Source organism: Pleurodeles waltl, chromosome 10, assembly GCF_031143425.1.
Source record: "Pleurodeles waltl isolate 20211129_DDA chromosome 10, aPleWal1.hap1.20221129, whole genome shotgun sequence".
Classification (NCBI taxonomy): domain Eukaryota; kingdom Metazoa; phylum Chordata; class Amphibia; order Caudata; family Salamandridae; genus Pleurodeles; species Pleurodeles waltl.
The window spans coordinates 856,813,892-856,837,371 of record NC_090449.1 but is presented as its reverse complement, the minus strand read 5'-3'; the positions used below and the strand labels follow the sequence as shown (position 1 = coordinate 856,837,371).

The 23,480-nt window shown below is 46.6% G+C and overlaps 1 protein-coding gene across 2 annotated transcripts in view; it reads right to left on the bottom strand.

Moving 5' to 3' along the window:
• Positions 1-23,480, bottom strand: part of CFAP69 (cilia and flagella associated protein 69) — a 340,683-nt gene that overhangs the window by 233,057 nt on the left and 84,146 nt on the right. For both annotated transcript variants that reach the window (XM_069211560.1, XM_069211561.1), the window contains 3 exons: positions 19,807-19,905; positions 14,443-14,595; positions 11,581-11,758 (listed from right to left, as the gene is read on the bottom strand). In XM_069211560.1, the coding sequence (XP_069067661.1) occupies positions 11,581-11,758; positions 14,443-14,595; positions 19,807-19,905 (430 nt within the window). The remainder of the gene's footprint in view (positions 1-11,580; positions 11,759-14,442; positions 14,596-19,806; positions 19,906-23,480) is intronic.

The window sequence follows — 23,480 nt, the reverse complement described above, 5'->3', positions numbered from 1 at the left end:
CTTTCTTTAATAATTGCAAGTGCTCTATTTGTGATAGTGTGGTCGAGCAAGTTAGGCTTATCAGAGGGGAGTGTTAAGCATTTGAGGCACTCACAGAGTCAATACATGGTACACACAGCTTTTTTTAAATTCTACTGTAGGAAAGTACCCTCTTTCTTGGCATGGTTACCACCTTTTTCTGCGTGATGTCAGTGTGCCTGACTGTGTTCACTGAGAACCTGCTAACCAGGACCCCAGTGATTATGCTCTCTGTCCCAAAACTCTGTATTTCATCCCATAATTAGCATACTGGTGCCCCCATGTAAGACCCTAGTATATGGTACCCAGGTACCCAGGGAATTGGGGTTCCAGGGGATCCTTATGGGCTGTAGCAGTTATTCTGCCACCCATAGGGAACGCATGCAAAGGGTTCTGCAGGAATGCCATTGCAGACTGTGTGAACTGGGTGCATGAACCCGTTTTCACTATAGGTCACTAGGCCAGGTCACTATAAGTCACCCCAATCGTAGGCCCTCTCAGCCCAGAGGGCAGGGTGCAGGTACCTGTGTGTGAGGGCATCCCTGCACTAGCAGAAGTACCCCCACAAACTCCAGACCCACTTTCCTGGACTTTGTGAGTGTGAGGATGCCATTTTACGCAAGTATTGGACATAGGTCCCTACCTATGTCCAGTTACATAATGGTAACTCCGAACCTAGGTATGTTTAGTATCAAACATGTTGGAGTCATACCCCAGTACTTTTGCAAGTATTGGTTGTATGATTCCATGCACTCTGCGGGCTCCTTAAAGGACCCCGAGCATTGCTCCTACATTCTTCTGAGGTTTTCCAGGCAGCCCAAGCTGCTGCCACCTCACAGACAGGTATCCGCCCTCCTGTTGCTTGAGCAGCTCAAGTCCAGGAAGCAGAACAAAGGATTTCCTTTGGGAGAGGGGTGTTACACCCTCTCCCTTTGGAATTGGAGTTACATGGCTTGGGAGGGGTAGCCTCTCCAAGCCACTGGTATGCTTTGAAGGGCACATTTGGTGCTCTTTGTGCATAAACCAGTATACACCAGTTCAGGGACCTCCAGTCCCTGCTCTGGTGTGAAACTGAACAATGGAAAGGGGAGCGACCACTACCCCGTCCATCACTACCCTAGGGGTGGTGCCCAGAGCTCCTCCAGAGGGTCACTGGGTTCTGCCATCTTGAATCCAAGGTTGGAAGGGAACTCTGGGAGCATCTGAGTGGCCAGGCCAGGCAGGTGATGTCAGAGCCCCCTCCTGATAGTTGGTCACCCAGCTAGGTGACCAATCCCCCTTTCAGGGCTATTTATGGTCTTTATTTTGGGTGGTTCCTCAGATTTTGGCTTGCAAGATTCCAGCAGGATTCCTCTGCATCCCTTTCTTTGACTTCTGACTTAAGAAACTGCATCTGGACCATCCAGGACCTGACAATTTGCAACAAAGATGAAGACTTTACCTGCAACATTGTTTTTCTGGCTCCTTCAAGCTTCTGCAACATTTCCCCAGTCATGTATCCTCTGAGGACAGCCTGTCTTCAGTCTGCAAAGGAAAGAAAAAGGAATCTCCCTTGGAGTGAAGCAATCACTCCCCTGCATCTGAAGGCACCAACAGCATCGACGACCGGCTGCATCGGTCCCCTCTCCTGCTCAGCTGCGTGGATCCTGCAACACAGGTGGTGGTCGGAAGTGGTCCAGATGGTCCTCTCTACCAACTGCCCAACTTGGGTGGAGGTAAGCACTTGCCTGCCCACGGAGGACAGTACCCCCCTCCACTGCATCCTTTGAAGCTGCCAAGGCTTGTTGGCACTTCTTCCAAGGGATCTCCAGTCTGCACGTAGCTCTAGCCCCCAGCACTCCTTCCCGTGACGTACAGCTCCCTGAGTGACTCTCCTGCGGCATGGGACTCCTTTTCGCAGTGCTGCGTGGGCTCCTTTTGCAACTTCTGTGTACCCGTCCTGTGGGACTCCTGTGTGTGCTGCTTCAGTGGGCTCTCTGTGATGCTGAGGGTCCCCTCTAACTGCCTCGTCTGGGCCTTGGTGGTCCCCAGCATCACCACTTTCGGTCAACTGTGAGTTTTGCCTGTGCCAAGGCTTGTTGGTGGAATCCGGACACGCAAACCCGACTGCAATCCTCCTTCTGGTGTGGGACATCACCTGCATCCTCCAGGAACTCGACTCCGACTCCAAGGCTGTAAGGCTGACTCTTGTTCCTCACCGTCGACCAACTCCTGCTATCCTCAGCTTGGTGGGTAGGGGATCCTGTCCCCACTGGACTTTTCTTGTCTTCTGGACTTGGTCCCCTCTTTCCACAGGTCTTCCTCTTCAGGAATCCACTGTTGGTTTCTAGCAGTCATCTCTGGGTTTTGCAGTTCTCTTCTTTTCTGGGTGTTCTGGGGACATTCTAGTAATTTACTCCTGCTTTCCTGGTTGCTGGGGGGTGTTGTGGACTTACCTTTGTGCTTTCCTGGTACCCCCAACGACCCTCTACACATTCTACTTACCTGGGTGGGGGTGACACTCTCACATTCCATTTTTTTGGTATATGGTTTGTGCTCCCATAGGTCCACTATTCTCTATTGTGTTTTACACCATTTGCAGTGTTTTCTAACTATTCCTATGCCTATATATCTTGTGTGTTACATACCTCCTAAGGGAGTAGTGCCTCTATGGTATTTTGGTGTTGTGTTACCATAATAAAGTACCTTTATTTGTTGTAACACTGAGTGTATTCTTTCATGTGTGTAAGTGCTGTGTGACTACAGTGGTATTGCATGAGCCTCACATGTCTCCCAGATAAGTCTTGGCTGCTCATCCACAGCTACCTCTAGAGAGTCTGGCTTCTAGAAACAGCCTACATTACACTAATAGGGGATGCCCGGACCTGGTATAAGGTGTACGTACCTTAGGTACCCCCACACACCAGGCCAGCTTCCTACATTGGTGGCAGCAGTGGAATAAGCACTTGCAATTGTTTTATCACTCTGTCACCTGCTACTTTCCACAGGAAAGACCACTCCTTACTTAGAGGTACACGTAGTACCTGGTGTTAGGAATCTAGTCTCTGGGTTTGGGTAAGCTAGAGGTCTATGCACAGCCCTTACTCTACACACTAAGATTATCAAAATCAGGCAAGTATTTCCAAAGTTAGCACATTTAGAAGAAAATGTTAAAAATATACAAATAACAGGTTTTGAGGCATGCAACTCAAACGCAGAAATGTTTTTTTCTGAAAGAAAAGACATTTACTGCTAGGGGTACTTGTAGACAGAGTTCGGGGATGCCCTGCGAACTTCAGGTGCTAGGGGGGGCCACGGTCCAAAGAAACACTAGCAGTTTGGGTTTACCTGCCCTGACATGTTTGGGTGCAGAGGTACTGGTCGGGTTGGTAGCCTTGAATGCTACACTGTAGTAAGCAATGGGCACTTGTGATCACAGGCTGCAAGGGGGGACTTGGGCGCTCAACTTGTGAGGGTCTTTGGAGCAAGGGGACACAGTCAGTTGGTGGGAACCTGGGCTGTGGCTCTCAGATGCAGATGTGTTTGTCTGGCTGGTCACTTGGTTGGAGGCTCTCACGCTTCTCGGGTATGACCTGCAGAAGGGAAAAAAAATACAACAGCAGGGCCACTCTCTGTGTGGCCTTGTTAGTCCTGAAGTCCCATGTCATGCAGGTCGGTTTTGGCGGTGGTGGGGTCCATAATGGACACTCAACAAGACTTGGCCGATCCAAGTGCTCCTGGAGGGTCTAGCGTCTCAAAACTCAGCAGACAGAAGAGGCTGACCTCCTAGAGCCACAAAAACCTCCTACTGATGTGATACTCCTTTCGAGTGCACAATGGCCAGCAAAACAGTGTACCAGAGAGATGTGTTCACTGCCTGCAGTTGCTGGGAGATGACTCCTCCACTTCAAGTGAGATGCTAGCAGGTGAGCAAAGGGCTGGATCGGCCTCCACAGGTTTGGATGCACAGCTTTTGGATGAGTCTGGTCAGTGCAATTGTCAAGATAACAGAAGCAGCAAAGGGTTTTGTGCCAATTCCAGTGTAAATCCTCAGTTCTTATGGTGATCACTCTTTTTTTGCCCTTCTTCTATTTCCAGGTAGTTTAATCTGACTCTCTGGTGTAGGGGAACCCCTTAATACTGTATTTAGGAGCATTTAGGGGACTGTGAGGTAGTAGCCAGTGAGCTACATTTTTGAAAATGTTATTTATTGGACTTACATAGGATATACATGACAGTCTCAATGAGCAATACTGTCCGACCAGAACTTGTGTACATAAATCACAGCAAGATCATAGAAACAATGCCCAACTTTCCCTCTACCCCTATGCTCTTGTACTCTTTGTCCCATGTAGTAGTATTCATCAAGTCTGAGTTAGTACAGTGTTAACTTCAATATTTTGATACACTCTATACTAAACCCCACTTCCCAATCTCAATTCACCCTGCCAGCTTACTGGACGATCCAACCGTAGGCGTTTCCTTTAGATCAGATAGCAGGCCTGTCCAAACTCTCAAGCCCCCAAGGGCCCATCGTTCTGGGCAATCTCTCTGCCATTGGCTCTATCATGAGCATGAACAGGAGCAGCGGTAAAGGGCATTCCTGGCTTGTTCCCCTCTCTAGGTTGAAGAAGTTGTAAATTGCACCCTATGAGTGCACCTTAGCACAAGGAGCTGCATAAAACAGCCAAACACCTTGTATGAATATAGGGCCTATCCCTGCTTTCCTCATCACACGCCATAGGTATGTCCAGTCAAGGGAGTTAAACGGTAGTTCAATATTCAACAATGCTAGGCCATATGCATCATCAAGCAGTTGTGGGGCGTGATAGATGCAGGAGAGCCTCCATAAATTACGCAGGGTACTTCTTTTCAGGATAAATCCTGATTGATCTATATGGATGAGGACCAGAAGGCAAGGGAGGAGTTAAGTCGCTAAAATATAACTAAGGAGCTCACCATCAACGTTTAAGAGAGAGCTGGGTCGATAAGCAGAGGCTATGGTTGGGTCCCTGCCAGGCTTAAGCCTCATTACTATTAGGTCTTCTAGCATTGTGGCTGGAAGGGCACCCTTCCGGAAGGCCTCTTCAAAGACCTCCAGGAGTTTATCAGCTACTGTGTCTGGGTACCTACAGTAAACCTCAGTGGGAAGGCCTCTGCTTCCTGGCATTTTTGCTGTTCTCAATCCTTGGATTGCAGAGAGAATCTCCTTGATTGTAATGGACCTGTTTAGAGGGTTGCGGTAGTTGGGGTTGAGTTGCGGGAGTGGGATTTTTGTCAGGTATTCTTTGACTTGATCCAGTTGGTCTGTCTCCCCTCTGACACAGAGTTTACTTAAGTGGAACTGGAATATCCGATTAATGGCCTGCTGTGTACAGACCGTGCAGCTCACATGATCCTGTAGGGTTAGGATCGGAATCTGAGGATTCTCCTGCCTGATTAATCAGGCCAACATCGCCCCTGTTTTGTCTCCTTCCGCATGTAGACATTGGCGATATGTGGTGTATGTATGTTTTCTAGTCTACAGCTGTCATCAAATAAAGCTTTGCAGGAGTCACGCCAGTCTGTTGGGGTGTAGGCGGAGTGGAAGGATGAAGGATGCAACACTCTGAATGACCTATGTCACCCAGATCTCTCACATCTCTGGATATCTCGTTCCAAATGTTCTTTGCCTCCGTAGGTAGTTTTGAAACAAACATCTCGGAGAACCGCCTTCATCGCCTCTGAGTCCATGCTTCTACTTCCAGAGGTGCCCCAGTTCTCAAGAAAGTAGTGTGTGGATGTGTCGTTAGGTACAACCTCGAATGGTGGGTTTGGCAAGGCCTCTGTCCTCAGGCGCCAGAGCAGTATCGCTGTGCATCTGCACTCCCTCCCAAAACATGGAAGAACATGTCCACTATTTAGCGGGCCAGATACCGTGACACGATTTGTGTTATATCACAAGACACCCTAGAGACCAGACAATAGTCTAATTGGCTGCGGGTCCCTGCTTCGGAGGTGTAACAGGAGAATGTTTTTTCCAGTGGGTGCTGTCCCTGCTTATATCGAAAAGGTGCAGATCCCGCAACATGTTGCTCAATGCTTCGGTCATATGGGGTTTAGTGTGGAGTTTGACAGTCAGTACTTGAAGCATAAATATTCACTATGAAGACTTCTCGTCCGTCTAATAAAATGGCGTATCTACTCTCTGGATCTAAGACATGACCTCTGTGATAGAAAGGGATCCCTGGGGCCATCCATAACAGCCCACCTCAGGCATAGCCAAAGTATAAGGTGGCAAACAATCGCCCCCTACTGCATTTCCTGAGACAAGGTATGCAGTCCCCCATATATGCATTTCTTGTAAAAATGTGACGCATACTCTATGACGCTTCAGATAGGCATGTATCCTTCACTAAATTGGCTATGGCCAAGACATTCCAGGACATGAGCTTAATTGTGTGGCCCGACATCTGTAAATATTTGGTAAAGTCACCTGGCCCAGCAGTTGGGATGTTCCCTTCTCTGGCGCAGCCTCGAAGGAGGCGGGCTGGGTTCAGATGTTGAGACCATAGTGTACAAGAGCAGCACTGAATTCCGCAACTGTGAAAACATGCCACCCCATATCTGTACCCAACTCTCTGCTCCCTGTGGGCAGCTGAACTAGGACTTCCCACTCTTCAAATGGCCCAGTAGGAGGTAGCATATGCCACCCCATTCCCAGAAACAAAAAGTTAAGAAAAAACAATAACTACAACAATAAATAAACCTTATGCTATGCTAGAGGTAAGGAGGGGGTACAAGGTCACTGGCACTCAAACTCCCACTCTCTGCGTACCTGCCACTATCCTAAGACTCTCCCACCGGCATATAAAGAAAAATTACAGAATAAGTAACTTATTACATCAAATTCATCCAATCTCCCTCCCTCCTCATAACATTTCAATAGCATTCACCATCTTGACCAGTATTACCATGTGGCTCATGTCAATGCAAACATCACTGGCACCAGGGGGACCCACAAGACCCCCTGGCGCTCCTTAGAGGTGGTCCAACATACTCACAGTCATCCAAACAGGCTGCAGAAGTCACTCCAATCCAGTGCTGTCAGTAGCTGGACCACGTCTGTGAGGGTGAGTGTTCCCTCCATGCATTCTACAATTTTCTCTGCTTGTCTGGTATCATCGAGACTCCTTCGCTGCTCTTTCTGCCTTTATAGACGGGCAGATTGTCTTTGTGTGCTCGGGATCAGTGGCTTCTGTCGGCCCATGCTCTGAGCAGGAGGCTGTGCTAGGGTGTCCAACCGATCACTAGCTTCTCCAGAACTAAAGAAGAATAGAAGAATAGAACCTACCCTTCATGTTGTACTTTGAGTTTAGCTGGAAAGATCAGGCTATATTTCAAGTTCATGTCTCTCAGGCGCTGTTTGACAGCGATAAATGTTTTCTGTTGCTCCTGGACTTGCTGCGTACAGACAGAGAAAAAGGAAATGGGTCCATCTGGCCACATTGGAGGATGGTGTCCCAGTCACGGAAATTAAACAGGCGAACAATAATTGCTTTCAGCAGGAAGCCAAGTTTTGGCTGGGGGGTGGGGGGGTGGGGGGGGCAAGTGCTCTATAGGCCCTTTCGATCACGAAGAATTTACACAACCTTTTAGGAAGGCAGGGCTGTAGTGATCCATTCATCCAGGAATAATTCAACAGATTGCCCCTCTGCCTTTTCAGGGAAACCAAAAAAGTGTAGATGTTCCTTCTAGATCGCCCCTCAGAATTCTCTATGTGTTCATCCTGGTGAGCCGTCAACTTCTGGAGGTCAGAGACTGTAGTGCGTAGGTTATGGTCCACTTGTTCAAGGGTGTCAAGATGCTGTTCTGTGACGGTCACTCCCTCTGCCACCTTCCACAGGCCTGCCGGAAGCAGATTAACATCAAAGGCAACTGATTTGATCTTGTTAACCATGTCATTTCTCGAGTTCTGTAATGCCACCAGCAAATCAGTGAGAAGCAGGTTAGAGCCCGCTGCCGCTCCAGCCCTGTCCCCGTGCACCCCATCGTCCCTTCTTAACTAGGATCGCCAGGCTGCAGCGTATTCATGTAGTTGACAATTTCATTGGACTGTGCTAGCTTAGGTCCTTTATCCTTCACCATGGTGGTGGGGAGTCCAGGCTGTGGGGCCAAGGGTCCGGGAGTCAGGTAGATGTCACTATCACCTCTTGGAGTCTTCGCATACACTGCAAGGGGTCAACGTCACTGAAAAGGCAACACTATTACTCCACAATCTAGAGTGTGGTGCAGTGGAGTGGCCCACAGAAGACAGGTACACCCCATATCCGCAGCCAGATGTCTTATGCAGGTCATGGCAGCCCGGGGGTAGCATCCAGATGTGCAACCCTGCCAAAGATCCGTATCTGAATCCTCCCACAGCACGATTTCCTTTCTGGCAAGCCCTCGGGTATCTCAGCCTTCCATCCTCCCCCCACAGTCACCTGGGGGCGGAAAAGACCTTCTTGCCATAACCAGTTCTCCCCAGGGCTACGTCACTACAAGCGGGCAGTGCACAGTATCACTGTCCCCAAGCCTTCGAGTCCTTATGGGGTGCAGTGATTAGTGGGCAGTAGGGTGGTTCCTGTGCCCCCTAGCTGCCTCCACAAATCTTCAACAATGGGGTATGGCAAATCAGCATGAAGGGCATCCTGGAAGCCCCCATCCGCCCTCGCCTCAGTCAGAGGGCTAAGCTGTCCCATTTGTTTCTCGCCCCACAGTCACACAGAGACCTGGTCTCCCCGACTCGCAGAGCCCAGGGACCCCATTTTCTGACCCAGGACCTGAGTAAGGGTCTGTAGAGCAGTTCGGTCCAGGAGCTCGAGCCATAGGTAAAGGCCCCCGGGACCCAGCACCAGTAGGCTGTTGAAGTGTTTCCTTTGGCAATGAGATGAGGGGGACGCCAGGCCACACCACCAGGTCGGTTATTCACAGGGCTCAATTCGCATGCTGGACGAAAAGCTCCTCATTCACTTCAGGGAAAGGGGTCCCCACCACTTTACAGTAGTGTTTGAGGATTAAAGTCACCCTTGTGAGGAAAATAAAAAATGAGTGGGGGCTTCACCGAGGATGGGCCAGTCCGCTGTGAAGATGTTGTGAGTCAGCTGGGTGTAGGGTGCTATAAATGAGGCTGCCACTGTCACAGTGCCTTGCACAAATATCAGGGGCTGTTCGCACTGCTCTTTTGCCTGCTTTTCCTTGATCCACTTAAATCTGATTTATAGGCACGGAGCGTGTTTCATGCACCTTCCTTTCAGAGAAACCAGAAGGTCAGAAGGCCAGGTCTGTGGGCTAGACCCCGATGCAGCTGGGAGTGAAGCAGAATGGGCCTCAGCATCTTCTTCGTGCTCCTCCAGGGACACCTGTTAGGGCCAAGTGTGCAGTGGTGTGGTCAAAAGCAAAAGGGTTTGGGGTCCTGTCCAGCTCTACAATCTCGGCATGACCTCCTCTGCACTTCCTCATGGGCCTTCATGGGCAGTATATGCCTGCAGCACCGCTTTGACAGTCGAGCGCACTGCAGCCCCCACTGCCAGGGGGTAGAAACAGCCTCAGCAACAGTCCACTGCCCCAAAGAGACCCACCAGTATAGGGGGAACATTACAGAATGCAGCACTGTCCCCAGTTGTGACATCTGACCCCTTGCCTCACAACTGACAGCCCCTGCTAAGCAACAGCCGGAAAACAAGGAGGCCCGGTGCAGTCAGGTCTGAGGCTCACTCGGGCAGCAGCAAATCAGTCCCTGGCGATTCCAAAAATCTTTCTGTAGGCTCTCGCATTATGGCTCATCTGGGGAGTGCGTGGATGGAGGGAGATGGCAACAGAATCAACATGATTACAGCAGGATTATTCTATGGACGGCGGGAGCAAGGGCAAGAGCGTTTAGCCAGCCATTCTGACTGCCAATGCCCTCAGCAATGGGTTACTTACCCCTAGGATGACTACACCCCCTATAACACCACTTCCTGTGGGGAGGGAGCATAACTCTGACCCAGAATTGCTAGTTTCACCTGAAACAAGATGGTGAACCCTTCCTCGACTGTCCACTTCAGGTGGCCAAACTTATGGGTGTGATTAGCCTGTAAGTGTGCCATGCCTTCTGCATACCTAATTTCTCACCTGCTCTGGTGCCAAATGGGCCTCAGGGCAGGGGGTGGCATTCCCCAGGTCTGGGGGAAGCCAGGATTGCATATCAAAGGGTGGCAGGGGCTTTGAAGCCTCCAGCCCATATATGCTAAATTGCTGAAGGAGGTGATAACACCTTCTGCTGAGCAAGCATTGTTTCTGGCCTATGAGAGTGTGGCCTCTGTAGGGGTGACTTACATAGAATACATGCAGTGGTAGTGGGCATTGCACATAGGGTTGTGTTTCTGGAATGGTTTGCACCATTTCACGCATCCTGCAATGGCAGTCTGCATGCAGTTTGTGTGGGGGTCTCTTAGGGTGGGCTAATACATGCTGCAGCCCTTAGGGACCTTCTTTAGTACCCATGCCCTGGGTACCAGGAGTATCATTTACATCGGACTTACAGGGGTGCTGAAGTCCTTGCCAATCGGGTTACAAATTAGCATTGTCTCGTTTAAGGGGAACAAAGCCTATTTTCCTACACCCTCCTACTCTGAATCCTGCTCTAACACAACCTTCCCTAGGTTGAGCCCTGTTAAAGGTGAAATACTGCTCACCCAAGTGTTATTTTCATCTGCTATGTACTACAAAATCAAACTACAGGAGAGTAAGGAAAAACTACAAGAGTGATGGACACAAATGTCACTGGTGGACAAGGAATTTGGGCTCTGTGGGATCTATTCAGGCGTCATCAGTGACGCAAAACTACCCACTACAAAAATTGCAAAACTATGGTCTAAACATGGGCAGTGCTGCTCACAGTGCAGCAGTAACATAGGGAAGGTATTCTATAGGGACAAGGCCTCATTCACCTGTGGAAGACTCCATGCTAATTTTCACCAGCTATCAATGAATTTTGAGGGTAGAGATTTTCCATTCTTGGGAGTAAAGAAGTGGTGGCCTAAACGTTGAGAGCTTACTGTCCTCTTACCTCATTCGGCCTATTGAGTTTCTACACAGATGGACGTTGACATAACGAGGCAGCCTGGTGACCAACACAGGCAAACAAATGAGTGGTTGTGCATATAATTTCAGGTTGCAAGTTGCTACAGACTGTGAATTGTAGCATCAAAGAACAACTTAAAACGCCCTTAGAGTTATGAAAAGGGGAATTCATGGCGTCTACTTGGCATGTTTATGTCGAGTCCAAGAACATGGTGGAGGCATGTCTACCATTCCAACACCTTTGAAAGCGATGCTGTGGCACCCTCATCACCCAAATACACTGTAATACAGGGCCATCTAATTAAACAATATAAAACATACTACACTAATGCAACATGGAAAAAAACGTTTAGCCCAATCACTCGACCAAATGGAAGGAATGTTTGGTGTCCTGCACAAAATAATGACTCATAATAAGGGCATTTAAACTGCTATGTAATTGCTATATGAAAGTGCTTAATACCAGTGTACATGGACAATTAACCAGAGACTCACTGAATGCATTCCAGGTTACTCAGCTGATTGATAAGTTCTTCCTGTGAACCATTTTCTAATAAGTTCCATAGAATTTCTGATGATCTGAACAGAAGTTGCCCAGAGGGATCTGGGTCATTAAGGCGGGTGCAGATTGTGCTGGCTCCATGGGCTTTTATCATTAGGTTGCAGTTGGTTCCTAGAATTTCAAAAAACATCCTAGTTATTCACCTACAACCAGGACGCACATCCATCATACCATAAGAAAATAAGCACACGTGCATTGTCACATTTAGTATTGTATTTGGTATATCCTCCTTTCCAACAGCCAAGTATTAAACCCATCAAATCATCAATGTAAACCTATTTACACCCCAACAAGGCAACATCAGCAGTATTATTTCTTAAATATTTAATTTACAGAACTCGACATACCACATGAAACCCCGACAGAATGGTTGTGGGGAAAAATACAAGCTACTGGCTATAGTCAACTATGTTCTCCCAATTTAAAATCTGTCCTTTGCAGGCATTTCGCAAAGCAGTGTAAACGGTTGGGAAAGCAGAAGGCTTACAAGGCTTAAAGTGAAAGTAATCTTTGGGTACTGTACATGAAAATAAACATTTAGGGGGTCATTCTGACTCCCGCCGGGCGCGGTCACCGCGCGCCCGGCGGGAGCCGCCAAAATACCGTACCGCGGTTGGAAGACCGCGGTGGGTATTTTGAGGTTTCCCCTGGGCTGGCAGGCGGCCTCCAAAAGGCCGCCCGCCAGCCCAGGGGAAAACGTCCTTCCCACGATGAAGCCGGCTTGTAATCGAGCCGGCGGAGTAGGAAGGTGCGACGGGTGCTACTGCACCCGTCGCATATTTCACTGTCTGCTAAGCAGACAGTGAAATACAAGCGGGGCCCTCTTACAGGGGCCCCTGCAGTGCCCCTGCCATTGGCATGGGCACTGCAGGGGCCCCCAGGGGCCCCGCGACACCCCCTACCGCCATCCTGTTCCTGGCGGGCGAACCGCCAGGAACAGGATGGCGGTAGGGGGTGTCAGAATCCCCTCGGCGGCGCAGCAAGCTGCGCCGCCTTGGAGGATTCCAACGGGCAGTGGTAAACCGGCGGGAGACCGCCGGTTTACCCTTTCTGACCGCGGCTGAACCGCCGCGGTCAGAATGCCCTCGGGAGCACCGCCAGCCTGTTGGCGGTGCTCCCGTGGTCGGTGGCCCTGGCGGCCACCGGCCGCCAGGGTCAGAATGACCCCCTTAATGCATATTGATATGTTCAAGGCATCAATTTACTCTTCTGCGAGTGTGATAACCAGTGTAATAATATAGACTCATGCTTATGTTTTTTTACAAATACAAGGGTGAAAATGTAGTTGGGTTTATATCTAGTGCATTTGGTGAAGGGCTATCATTCCCTCATGCCTCCATGATAGATGTGTTCCTGTTGGGGATTGAAGCAGATAATGCAACAAATAGTTCACTTCATTTTTCTGAATAATTAAAACTAGTGTGCATGTTTTCTCATGGTTGTACCTCATCATGTTGGTATTACCCTGACATTAAAAATGTTCATATTCGTATGTGGTTAACTGAATGTATCTCCCCACTTCTCCTATTTGCCAATTATTGGAAAATCAAAGGCAATTATCCTTTGAGTAATGCGTGCCTGGTCAAATCCAGTTTGTTCCACGTTCTGAAAAATGCATATTTTGCAGACCTTCTCTTGAACTCTAAATTCGTGAGTCCAGTGAACTAGTGAGTAGAGTCCATCTAGATGTCAGGCTTGGTGAATAGAAACCAAATGACACACGTGGTCTGGCGTTGCAGGGGAACTAGGCTCATTTCATACCTTTAGGTCTGATGGTGGAACAAGAGACATTTCCTTCTACTCTGATGTATGTAGATTGTTTTATGACTTCACTGTAATGTCAAGGCCAACAGGAGACAGATTCTGTTGAACACATGTCAGGAAGTCAAGAAACAGGCATTCTAGCTCAGCAACTGAGAGGAAGGGTATATATCAGTACCTCTCCCAATACTGAAAATGTAGTTTTTCTTGGGGAAGCAATAGAGTTGTGCCCCCTGAAAGTTGCAGTAAGATTGCGAACCAAACTCTCTTCCAGTATCACTTCTACAATTACTGGAAAACAGGGGAAACAGTTCCCCTACATCTGGGGACATGAGGCAAATTCTTACCTCGACCCCTCCACAATGCAATTGTCTATCCTCCCATGAAAAAAATACATTATTGTCCAAATGGCATGTATATTGAAAATGTGATTGTGAGGCGATCAGGTACACAACAAGCTTTATGTGAATTTGTTGTCTAGAGGCAACAGAAGTGCACCACTGAATATTGCAAAAGGCTGCAAAAACTCTAGAGATAGCACAACTGTAATTAGCTGTGAGTGACTCACATGGTGTCCTATCACCTAGAGTTGTGCTGGCCTAGCGCAAAGCGGACCACCACTTTTTTGTCTGAGGCATTTCAGTTAGTGCATATTAACTTGCAATTTATCAGAATTAATGCATGAAATGCAGATGGCATAAGTCATGAATTGTGAGGCAGTTTATGTTTTTGAGCTCTACTATCAATAAAACATACACAAGCTCAGAGATATTTCGAGTTAATGCATGCACTGAAGATGCCAAAAAGCAAAGCACAGATCCCGGTTGCACCAGCACAGCACAGAAAACAGGATCATGATACGAGCCCTGGTCTTTAAATCTTAGTAAATCAGAGGTTAGCCTGAAACAGTTGGCTGGCAAGACAGTTGAAAATAGAAATCTGGCATCATTATTTTGGGTACAGAGTAATAAAACAAGTCAATTGCAGACATGACTCTACATTAGTATCATGTTGACATTACAGCTTCTACTTACCAGAGGAGCTGGAGAGCAGCTGGAGAGCTTTAAGTACCCAGATCTTCATGTCAAGGTCATTTTCAAATAAAGACAGCGACAAAACTAGACTTTCTGCCAATCCTCCACGCTCTGCCATCTCTATCTTATACCAGTTACTGGTTGGACGTAAGCCTGTTAAGTTATATGAGAAAACAGTACAATATTATAATGAATTTATCCCCTTATACAATATATTGAAACAGTGCCCTTTGTGAACTGCAAGACAGCAAGGTGCAAGTAATTACTTAAAATAGTGATGAACGTTATCTCTAGTTCTTAGTCTGTTGATCTGAGTAGAGTAGGTCACGACTGTTGTAGAGTGACTGATGTATAGAGAAATACAAATAAATTAAGTAAACAGCTACAACTCTCTTTATTACATATTTGAAAAAGTTACTTTCCTGTAATCCTAGTTCTCTTCCCGGGGAATCCACATCAAAGTCATAAGCAATGAATGGTTTGTGCATGCACAGGATCCCAGAGAACTTTGTCAAATATATAAAAAAACATGTATATATGTACATCTACGAAAATCTTTTCAGTAGAAAAGTGTGCTTAGGTAGAAAAAAAACAATTGTTTTTTGCTGCCTAATAAAGATTAAAAAAAGGCAATTTTTTTTTTTTTTTTAAATTTAAAAAAGGTTTCCACTTAAAATAAATAGTTACTAGATTAAGAAAAGTGACCAGAAAACATATTTCACAAACCTTTTTTAATAGTGAATGAAAGACATTGTTAGCAGATAGGCCGCACTGTGACTTTGATGGCATCACACTTCCTCCAGTGTCCCATCATGACTCAGAGGATACAGGTAAGTATATTTTTTTCATAGATTTAATAGGATCCTGGATGAAGGGAAAAAATCTGTAATTCCGTTTTAGTATTTTCTTTTTGAAAGTAAAAGAAGAAAACATTTTGGTGCAGGGCTCCGTCATGTTGGCAGAGCCCTGCACCAAACAGCAAAATGCAGTGACAGGAACCACCGTGATGGTGGTTCCTGCCAGTGCTTTATAAATTATAAATTAATGCCAGCTTGGAGGACAACAGCCTATCCAAAAGAAAATAAATTGTCCCTTATGAGCATATTTTGCTGGCTTACGTGTATACACAGTGAACAAGTAGTGAGCAGAGCGCTGAGCACTGTGGAGCAGGAGGCGTCAAGCTAATCAAAGAGAACCCTTCCACAGCCAACAGGCCAGGTACAAAGGCCAATGGGGTAGTAAAGGTATTTAATGTGGCAGTAAGTATAGATCAAGAGTCATAGTATCAAGGCTCAGAAGACGTGTGCAGGGAAAGATGAAGAATCCATGTCCTAAGTACTCATACCCATCCAACAGTCAAAGCAATATTGTTTTTTATGCGTTTAGGAACAGGTATAATGCTGCCTGGATTCTTTGGGAGGCCCTGCCACATTGTCAGAGGCACTTCATCCATCATTTGATAGATTCTTCATGTGTTAGAAGTGTAGGGTGGAGAGGAGATTAAGGGTCTGATTTAGAGTTTAGCGAATGGATATCCTGTCAGGCCGTATTACGATCTCCTCAGGCTGTAATGTGATTCTATTATGGTGGACGGGATATCGGTCACGTTTATGACAGAGTAACAACCTCCGCCAAACTCTAAAACAGGCACTAAGTTAGATGTACAGTGTTTTTCAATATGGCATTGCAAAAACTGTTAAGAGTGTCCTAGTTAGTGTGCTCATAGAACACATCACCTGTTGGTTGAACATGGCTAGCAAGACAGAGGACTGCATGACAAGGGCTTTACATTGTAGTTCACGAAGGGATCACAGGGTGTAGTGATATTGAGAATCCAGCTGTGCTGCACACCTATACACACATGGAGGGATCCAAAGGGATGGTATATTACAACCAGGGAAACCCTTGATGAGAAAATCCTCATCGCCGCCACCGACGACATCAGAACTATACTGGACAACGGCAAAACCACGGCCCTCATCCTCCTGGACCTCTCGGCAGCGTTCGACACCGTCTGCCACCACACCCTACACTTACACCTCAGCAATGCAGGAATCCGCGACAGAGCCCTGGACTGGGTAACCTCCTATCTCTCCGGCAGAACCCAGAGAGTCCGCCACCCCCCATTCTGCTCGGAGGCCACCGAAATCCTAGGGTTCGTCCCTCAGCCCGACCCTCTTCAACCTCTACACACTTGCTAACATCGCCCGATCCCACAACCTCAACATCATCTCATACGCCGACGACACCCAGCTGATGCTCTCCCTCACCAAGGACTCCGCTAAGACCTACCTCCGCGAAGAAATGAAGGCCATCGCTGAATGGATGAAGAGCAGCAGCCTCAAACTCAATTCCGACAAGATGGAAGTCCTCATCTTTGGCTCCACCCCCTCTGCATGGGATGACTCCTGGTGCCCTGCCACTCTCGGAGCCACTCCGACTCCCTCCGACCACGCAACCTAGGATTCATCTTGGACTCCTCATTATCCATGACCCAGCAAGTCAACGCCATCTCCTCCTGCTTTACCACCCTCTGCATGCTCCGAAAGATCTACAAATGGATACCCACCGAAACCAGAAGAACAGTCACCCAAGCCCTCGTAAGCAGCAAACTGGACTACAGCAATGCACTCTATGCAGGAACCACGGCCAAACTCCATAAGAGGCTGAAACGCATCCAGAACGCCTCTGCACGCCTCATACTGTACATCCCCAGCCACTGCCACATCACAGACCACCTGAGAAACCTGCACCCGCTCCCAGTCAACAAGAGAATCACCATCAAACTCCTCACCCATACTCACAAAGCACTGCACAACACCGGACCAGAATACCTCAACAGACGGCTCTCCTTCTACACCCCAGCCTGGCATCTCCGCTCTGCCGACCTTGTCCTCGCAACCGTCCCACGGGTCCACAGAACTACAACTGGCAGTAGATCATTCTGCACCTGGCCGCCAAAATATGGAAAATCTTCCCACCCACCTGCGCCAGACCAAAGACCTCCTTACCTTCAGGAAACTTCTCAAGACCTAGACGTTCGAGCAGTAGCAGCACCTCACCCCCCCCCCCTTTGCTCCCCCTCCCCCCCTCCTCAGCGCCTTGAGACCCTCACGGGTGAGAAGTGCGCTTTACAAATTCCTGATTGATTGAATAAGGTTAAACAAAGGGGAAAAGAATGAGCTCTTATGATGTGAAATGATGAAATGTCAGGTATCTTATTTACATTAAAAGTCAATAAACATGTTTTATTCAAACAATGTGTCTGCCAATGTGCACACAACGAGCCATTAGTTACTTTAAGCCCAGAACTGCCAGACTGACAATCATTAAAGCTGCTAAAGAGGTTGAAGATGTGAGATATTTCATCAAGTGATTAAAGTCTTCTAGGACCATATGTTGAGAACTGTAGAGGTTTGGTTGTGAGACAAGGTCTTCAGTCCCTAAAGCATCACAGCCAAGCAGGTGCAGGATAAGAAGAATTGCTGAAGTAGTCTGTAATGACTCATTCTGATTCCAGAAGAATTACTTAGCACTGTAAGACACAACTAGAATTCTGGCAGGTAATCTGATGAAAAAAGTACCTCATAGTGCATTACACTCTTATTTGTGACCTAGGGCCTCATTCACAATGGTAAACGTACACTTTTAGTGTAAGTTTACTATTGTTTTGCTATTCACAAACTACATGTGTAGTTTTACGTGTAGTATCTTTACAACTGTGGAGAACTCCACACATTAAAAGATAGGACATTATCTGCAGTCAGAAAAATACTACAAGTAAAACTACAATTGTAGTTTGTAAATAGCAAAAATGTAGTAACCTTACACCAAAAGTGTAAATGTACCCTATGAATAAGGCCCACAATCTATATCTCAACAACCAATCATTTGGAAGCATTTCCAATGGTTACAAAAAGCTACCTGTCCACTCTATATTTTTCAGAACTAGTAATGCAGCAATTAAAAGCCTTTTTAGGTGCAATGTAAGCAGGCTCTGTTCTGTTATGGATGGGTGGGGAGGCTGGAAAAATTGGCAAGTGTATATATAAGTAAAAATAAAATTCCTTAGGAAGAAAATAGGTCTTTTCTCTCGAAGTCTGATTTTCCCTAGACTCAACTGTGTACATCTGGTAGCAAGAAATGCACCTGGTTCACCCTTCTGGCTGAGGCAATCACCACCAGGAATTTCCTTTTCAGACTCAGATGGTTGTGTCCCACGAATAAAAAGTGGTCCTTCTGGATACCCACAAACTATTCAATCTTCTCTCCTGGGTGGGATACAGCTCTTAATAAAAATAAAGAATATAACTAGCAACGTTTTCACATGGATACTTGCTATCTCTGAAGAAGAGAAATCAATCTCTAAATTACGATATAAGCATTAACAGAGCGCTAATCAATTTTGCAACAATACTTCTCTCATGGTTTCTTGAAATGTTATATTAAGAGAAAGGGTGCTTTACTCACAATGACCTTAACTGCAATTCCTGATGCTCACAATCAACCTTCTCTGCGACAGAAGCTTCAGCCCTAACCTGAGCGCAGACTCAGACATATATAGTCGACTATTTTTTAAATTTGTTTTAAAACAATAGCTACTTAAATTGCTGATAATATATGGCCAAATATATCTGAACTGGTCGATAGAAAGTGTAAGGTTACGTGATGTTGTGCAGGGATGATAGGGGAACAAGCAGGCGGAACAGAGAACAAAGAGAGACATGCTGAAAGGGAAAGGAAGTAAGAGTCTCCTTAAGTTACCAGTGGAAGGATACAACTCATCCAATCAGAACACTGTGAGGTTCAAATGCTCCATTGTGGGATAAACAAAAGATTAGGGAGAAAAATCATTGAATCAAGTGTAGAGACCTTTGATAGACAAAAAGATTAATCTGATCATGACCAGGGGCCGATCTAAAGCCCACTACAAGGCAACTAGTCTATCAAAGCAGTTAAGACCTGAAATGGTTCTAAGGGGCTCCTCTCCTATCAAGGCCTCTGAAGTGATCCACAGTATCTAGCCTACATTTTTTCATTTTTTTAAACTGTCCTGCTATCTCTGACTGCGTACCTTGTAAACAGAAACATAGAAAAGATACTCAACTAAGTTTTGATCAGCATATCCTTAGTACACATCTAATATAACGTGAAGGGCATCCTAATCAAAAGTGATCAGAAAAGTTCTAAATTGACAGGACATTAATAGAATGATGCAGAGTTGCAGCAAACAATAGTAGGGGGTGTTTAGTGCCCATTCGTGCAAAGACATGGTTTGTTTGTAATTAAACAGAACTTTTTACACAATCAAAAACAACTCAATTACTGTTTGGCAGAAACATCAATTAGATAAGTGAGTCCTACCTTCAATAGGTTGTGTTGCCGTATCTGGACTGTAAAATCGAATAATAGTGGCACAGATCTGCATTCTCACCTGAGAACTTGGCACTCTCATCAGATAGCCTTCAAAGACATGCAAAATATACATTTGAGAATTAATATACCTCAATAGAAACATTTAGAACAATTCTTCATAACAGAGTTCCGGACCCCATAGTGAAATCCTTTGAAAAAAAGGATGGACCTGAGAAAAAGTGCAGCTTTGTTGAGGGAGGAAGGGTGTCCAAACTCATTAGCACAGCCCAACCATGTTCTACTACAATAGTGTTGGGAGAAAGGAGTACCTTGTTCTAACATGATTTGACCAGATATGCACATACTCTTAGAAGACAATATACCCATTGATAACCATGATCTTACAGAAGCTGCTGAAATTTTGAGGATGCAAGGGCAAAGTTAATTAGCATTGTCTTGTATTACCTACTGCAAAATTATTATTGGTATAGAGAAATCAGATTAAACAAATAATCAAATGGTCGTTCACCTGGCTAGATTAGCCCGAACTAACGTCGGCCATACCCCAGTCGATATACACAATGCCTTAATGACTATCATGTCCTTCTGTATTTCCGATTATACATCATCAGTCAGACATTGTTGCACAACTATGATAATAAAGTCCCACTACAGACACTGACTCCCGACATGATATGCTAGATGCCCTGCTCACTTTCGAGGGAGTTTGTGAAGCTATAAAAAAGCTGGCCCATGGCAAGTGCTGGAGAGCTGCAGTCTTCCAATGGAATATCATGACACAAAGTCATACTAGCTTCAAGATTACTTGACATGCACGTCAGCAAAGGGGAAAGTAACCCTGTCTGAAACGACAAGGGAAGCTATTATAGTACTAACTAAGGTCTGATGTGACCAACTGGATGTGAAATCATATAATTATTCATCAATGTAAGAATTAGACAGCAAAAGCTTTGGGCAAACTCCGAGGCATGAGATTAGCAAAGGTTTTACTTCATCATGTCCACTAGGATCAGAAGGAATTTGCATGCAGCAGAAATATTTCCCACCAATTGATGACGATTGTGTGAGTTTTTGGGCAGGTCCGGGAGGCAGCAACTAGTGCAGCAGTAGCCCCATTTGAAATGAAACAGGCTGCTTGATGTGGGACTACGTATTTCAAATATTGCATATTGGTAGAGAGGTTCTTACCTGAATAGAACTGCAGTATTGAAAGCTCATGGCACATGCAGCACATACAGCAAGCAGTGACGAAGCCCATATGTCTCATCTTTGCAAGAGATATTGACATGGGCAAAAAGTACTGTTTGCTAGAAAGGGGTCCCTTTCCCAGCGTAGCACCACCTTGAGTCATGGGAGTGTTACTTTGGAGTAACTTTGGTTAATTAGGGCAAGTATCCATAGTTTTTGATTCACAGCCCAATTGACGTTAGCCAGACTGAGCTTAGCATACAAAATAACACCTCCTGCAAATAGGTGCTAGCATGAAGAAATGTTTTAATTTTTCCAAAACATTCCACATATTGCATTTGTGCTACACTGCACAGCACTCATATAATGAGTAGAATGTTTAAGAATTGTCGAGGCACAGGATGTTTCCCTGGAAGGCTATACTTTCAGTACAAATCCTATACTAGACAGCACACACAAACCTCTGCACCATGGTGCAAATGTGCATTGCAGTAGGTAGCCTGTTTGTGTGCCAGTGCAGGGAGAGCGAGTAGTAGTAGGGCATTTTTAGTAAATAAAGCTGTATGATGCTTTCTACTCCTCACTCAATTCAGCAAAAAAGACTTTGGCTGCCCATGTCGTAACCCCCACATTCTCCGTCAGTTATTGGTAATTAAATTAAAACATATTATTTATCTGTAATTTGTTTAGCTTACTTCATCATCAACTTCATTACGTTAACCTTCTCTCTTCATCTTCATCTCCCTATCTCTCCTTCTCTATGTACCTTCATCATCTCTCTCTACCTAACCTGATATGCCTCACTGAAATTCATTGCCCTCCTCCTCTTTCTCATGACCTTGCCCCTCTCTTTATCACTCTATGTACCTACATCTATATATATATATATATATATATATTGCTTTTGATCCCTTCTCTCGACCTCATTCCTCTCTCTGTACCTCACTGCTCTTTTTCCATCTGATCGCTAGTGTCTTCCCTCTACCTACTTCATTTCTCACACAACCTTATTTCTTTCTTTACCTCTCATCTCTCTCTCTCTGTCTCAACTACTTTACCTTTCACATCATTTCATCATTTTTTTCAACCTTATCACTCCCCGCCTCCTCTCTATCTTTTTTCTCCTCATGTCCCTAACTCAACTCTTCTACCCAGGCTTACTCTCTCTCCTTGCATAATCAGAAGTAAACATGGATGATGGAGGAGAGTGAATGAAGGTGTTCTGCTGAGAGGAGAAAATATAATGCTTCACATGAGACCTTAAGTGCTACACTCTCTGGGGACGTGGCCAAGATGGCGATCGGGACAGTCATCCAAACAAGTGCTCTGGCTGGACCCGCTGAATACCCTCCAGCATCCTGCCAAGGAGGGCCCACGGAGGCCCCTTCCCGGACAATGATGCTTACCCCAGCAGATTTAGAGCATTGGGTGATTCTTCCTCCACCTAAGCGGAGTGCGTCTGGAGCTGGCACCTTCGCTCCCCCTACTCAACATGGTCACGCCATCGGACGCCAGATGGTTCCTGGCAGCCCGGCGGTGCTGTGTGGAGGGCTCCCAGCCTGGCGGCTAATAAAGGCGGGAGGATGTGCTATCACCCCCTCCTCCCGGTGATGCCCAGATGACGTGGAGTGCTTGATGTGACTGGCGGCATGAGATGTTGTGGGCGACCAGTGGGGCCACAGCGCCTGTGGCTGGGTGTACCTGCATGGCATGCCCCTTGCAATGAGTAGGGGTGCACTGAGGAGCTTGAGCCCTCTCTGAGGTGATGCAGACTTCTTGCTACCATAGCTCCCCCCAGCTCTCGCCGGAGCCCAGGAGACTGCATCGTCATGAGGCCTCCTGCGGAAGAGCTTTGGGACTCTACCGGATTACTAATGTTTCCCTGATTGGCACCAGTGATTTTTGACAGGTGACCATTGAAGAGTGGCCTGCTCTTGCCCCGGGCGGGCAGTGTGACCGTCTGGTGGCCCTAACCTAGTGAGGATCTTCTGGCTGGGTGCTGGGCTTGTGGGGATCACAGCAGGGATCGCTTGCGTCCGTGGCCCTCTGACTTGACTGTGGTCTGGACCTGAGACCATATATCCGGACCTTTGAGCTACCATGTGATGGATCAGGGCTTGGTGCCCTTCTACATATATTCATCCTCAGCTTTGTGAGATTTGCAGGTAGGGGCCGCTACGGAGCTGGTGTGCTGACCTCTGGCAACTAGACATTGTACTGGGGATTATTACGGGTAGTGTGCCCTGCTACGTCAGCACTCTTACTGGGAATTGAGGGGCTGCAGGAGGAAATTCCTTGGTGCACCTACTTGTGTAGGGAATGAGGTGCGACACACCCTTTATTGTTTGGCGATGCTCGGACACTCTGAACAAGGCGCAGCTGTCAGCTGTGGGAGAGCTCAGTGCCCTACTGGGCCTGTCTGGCTCATACCGCTGAAATACACGGACGTTCAGTAGATACCTCCTGACCTCTCC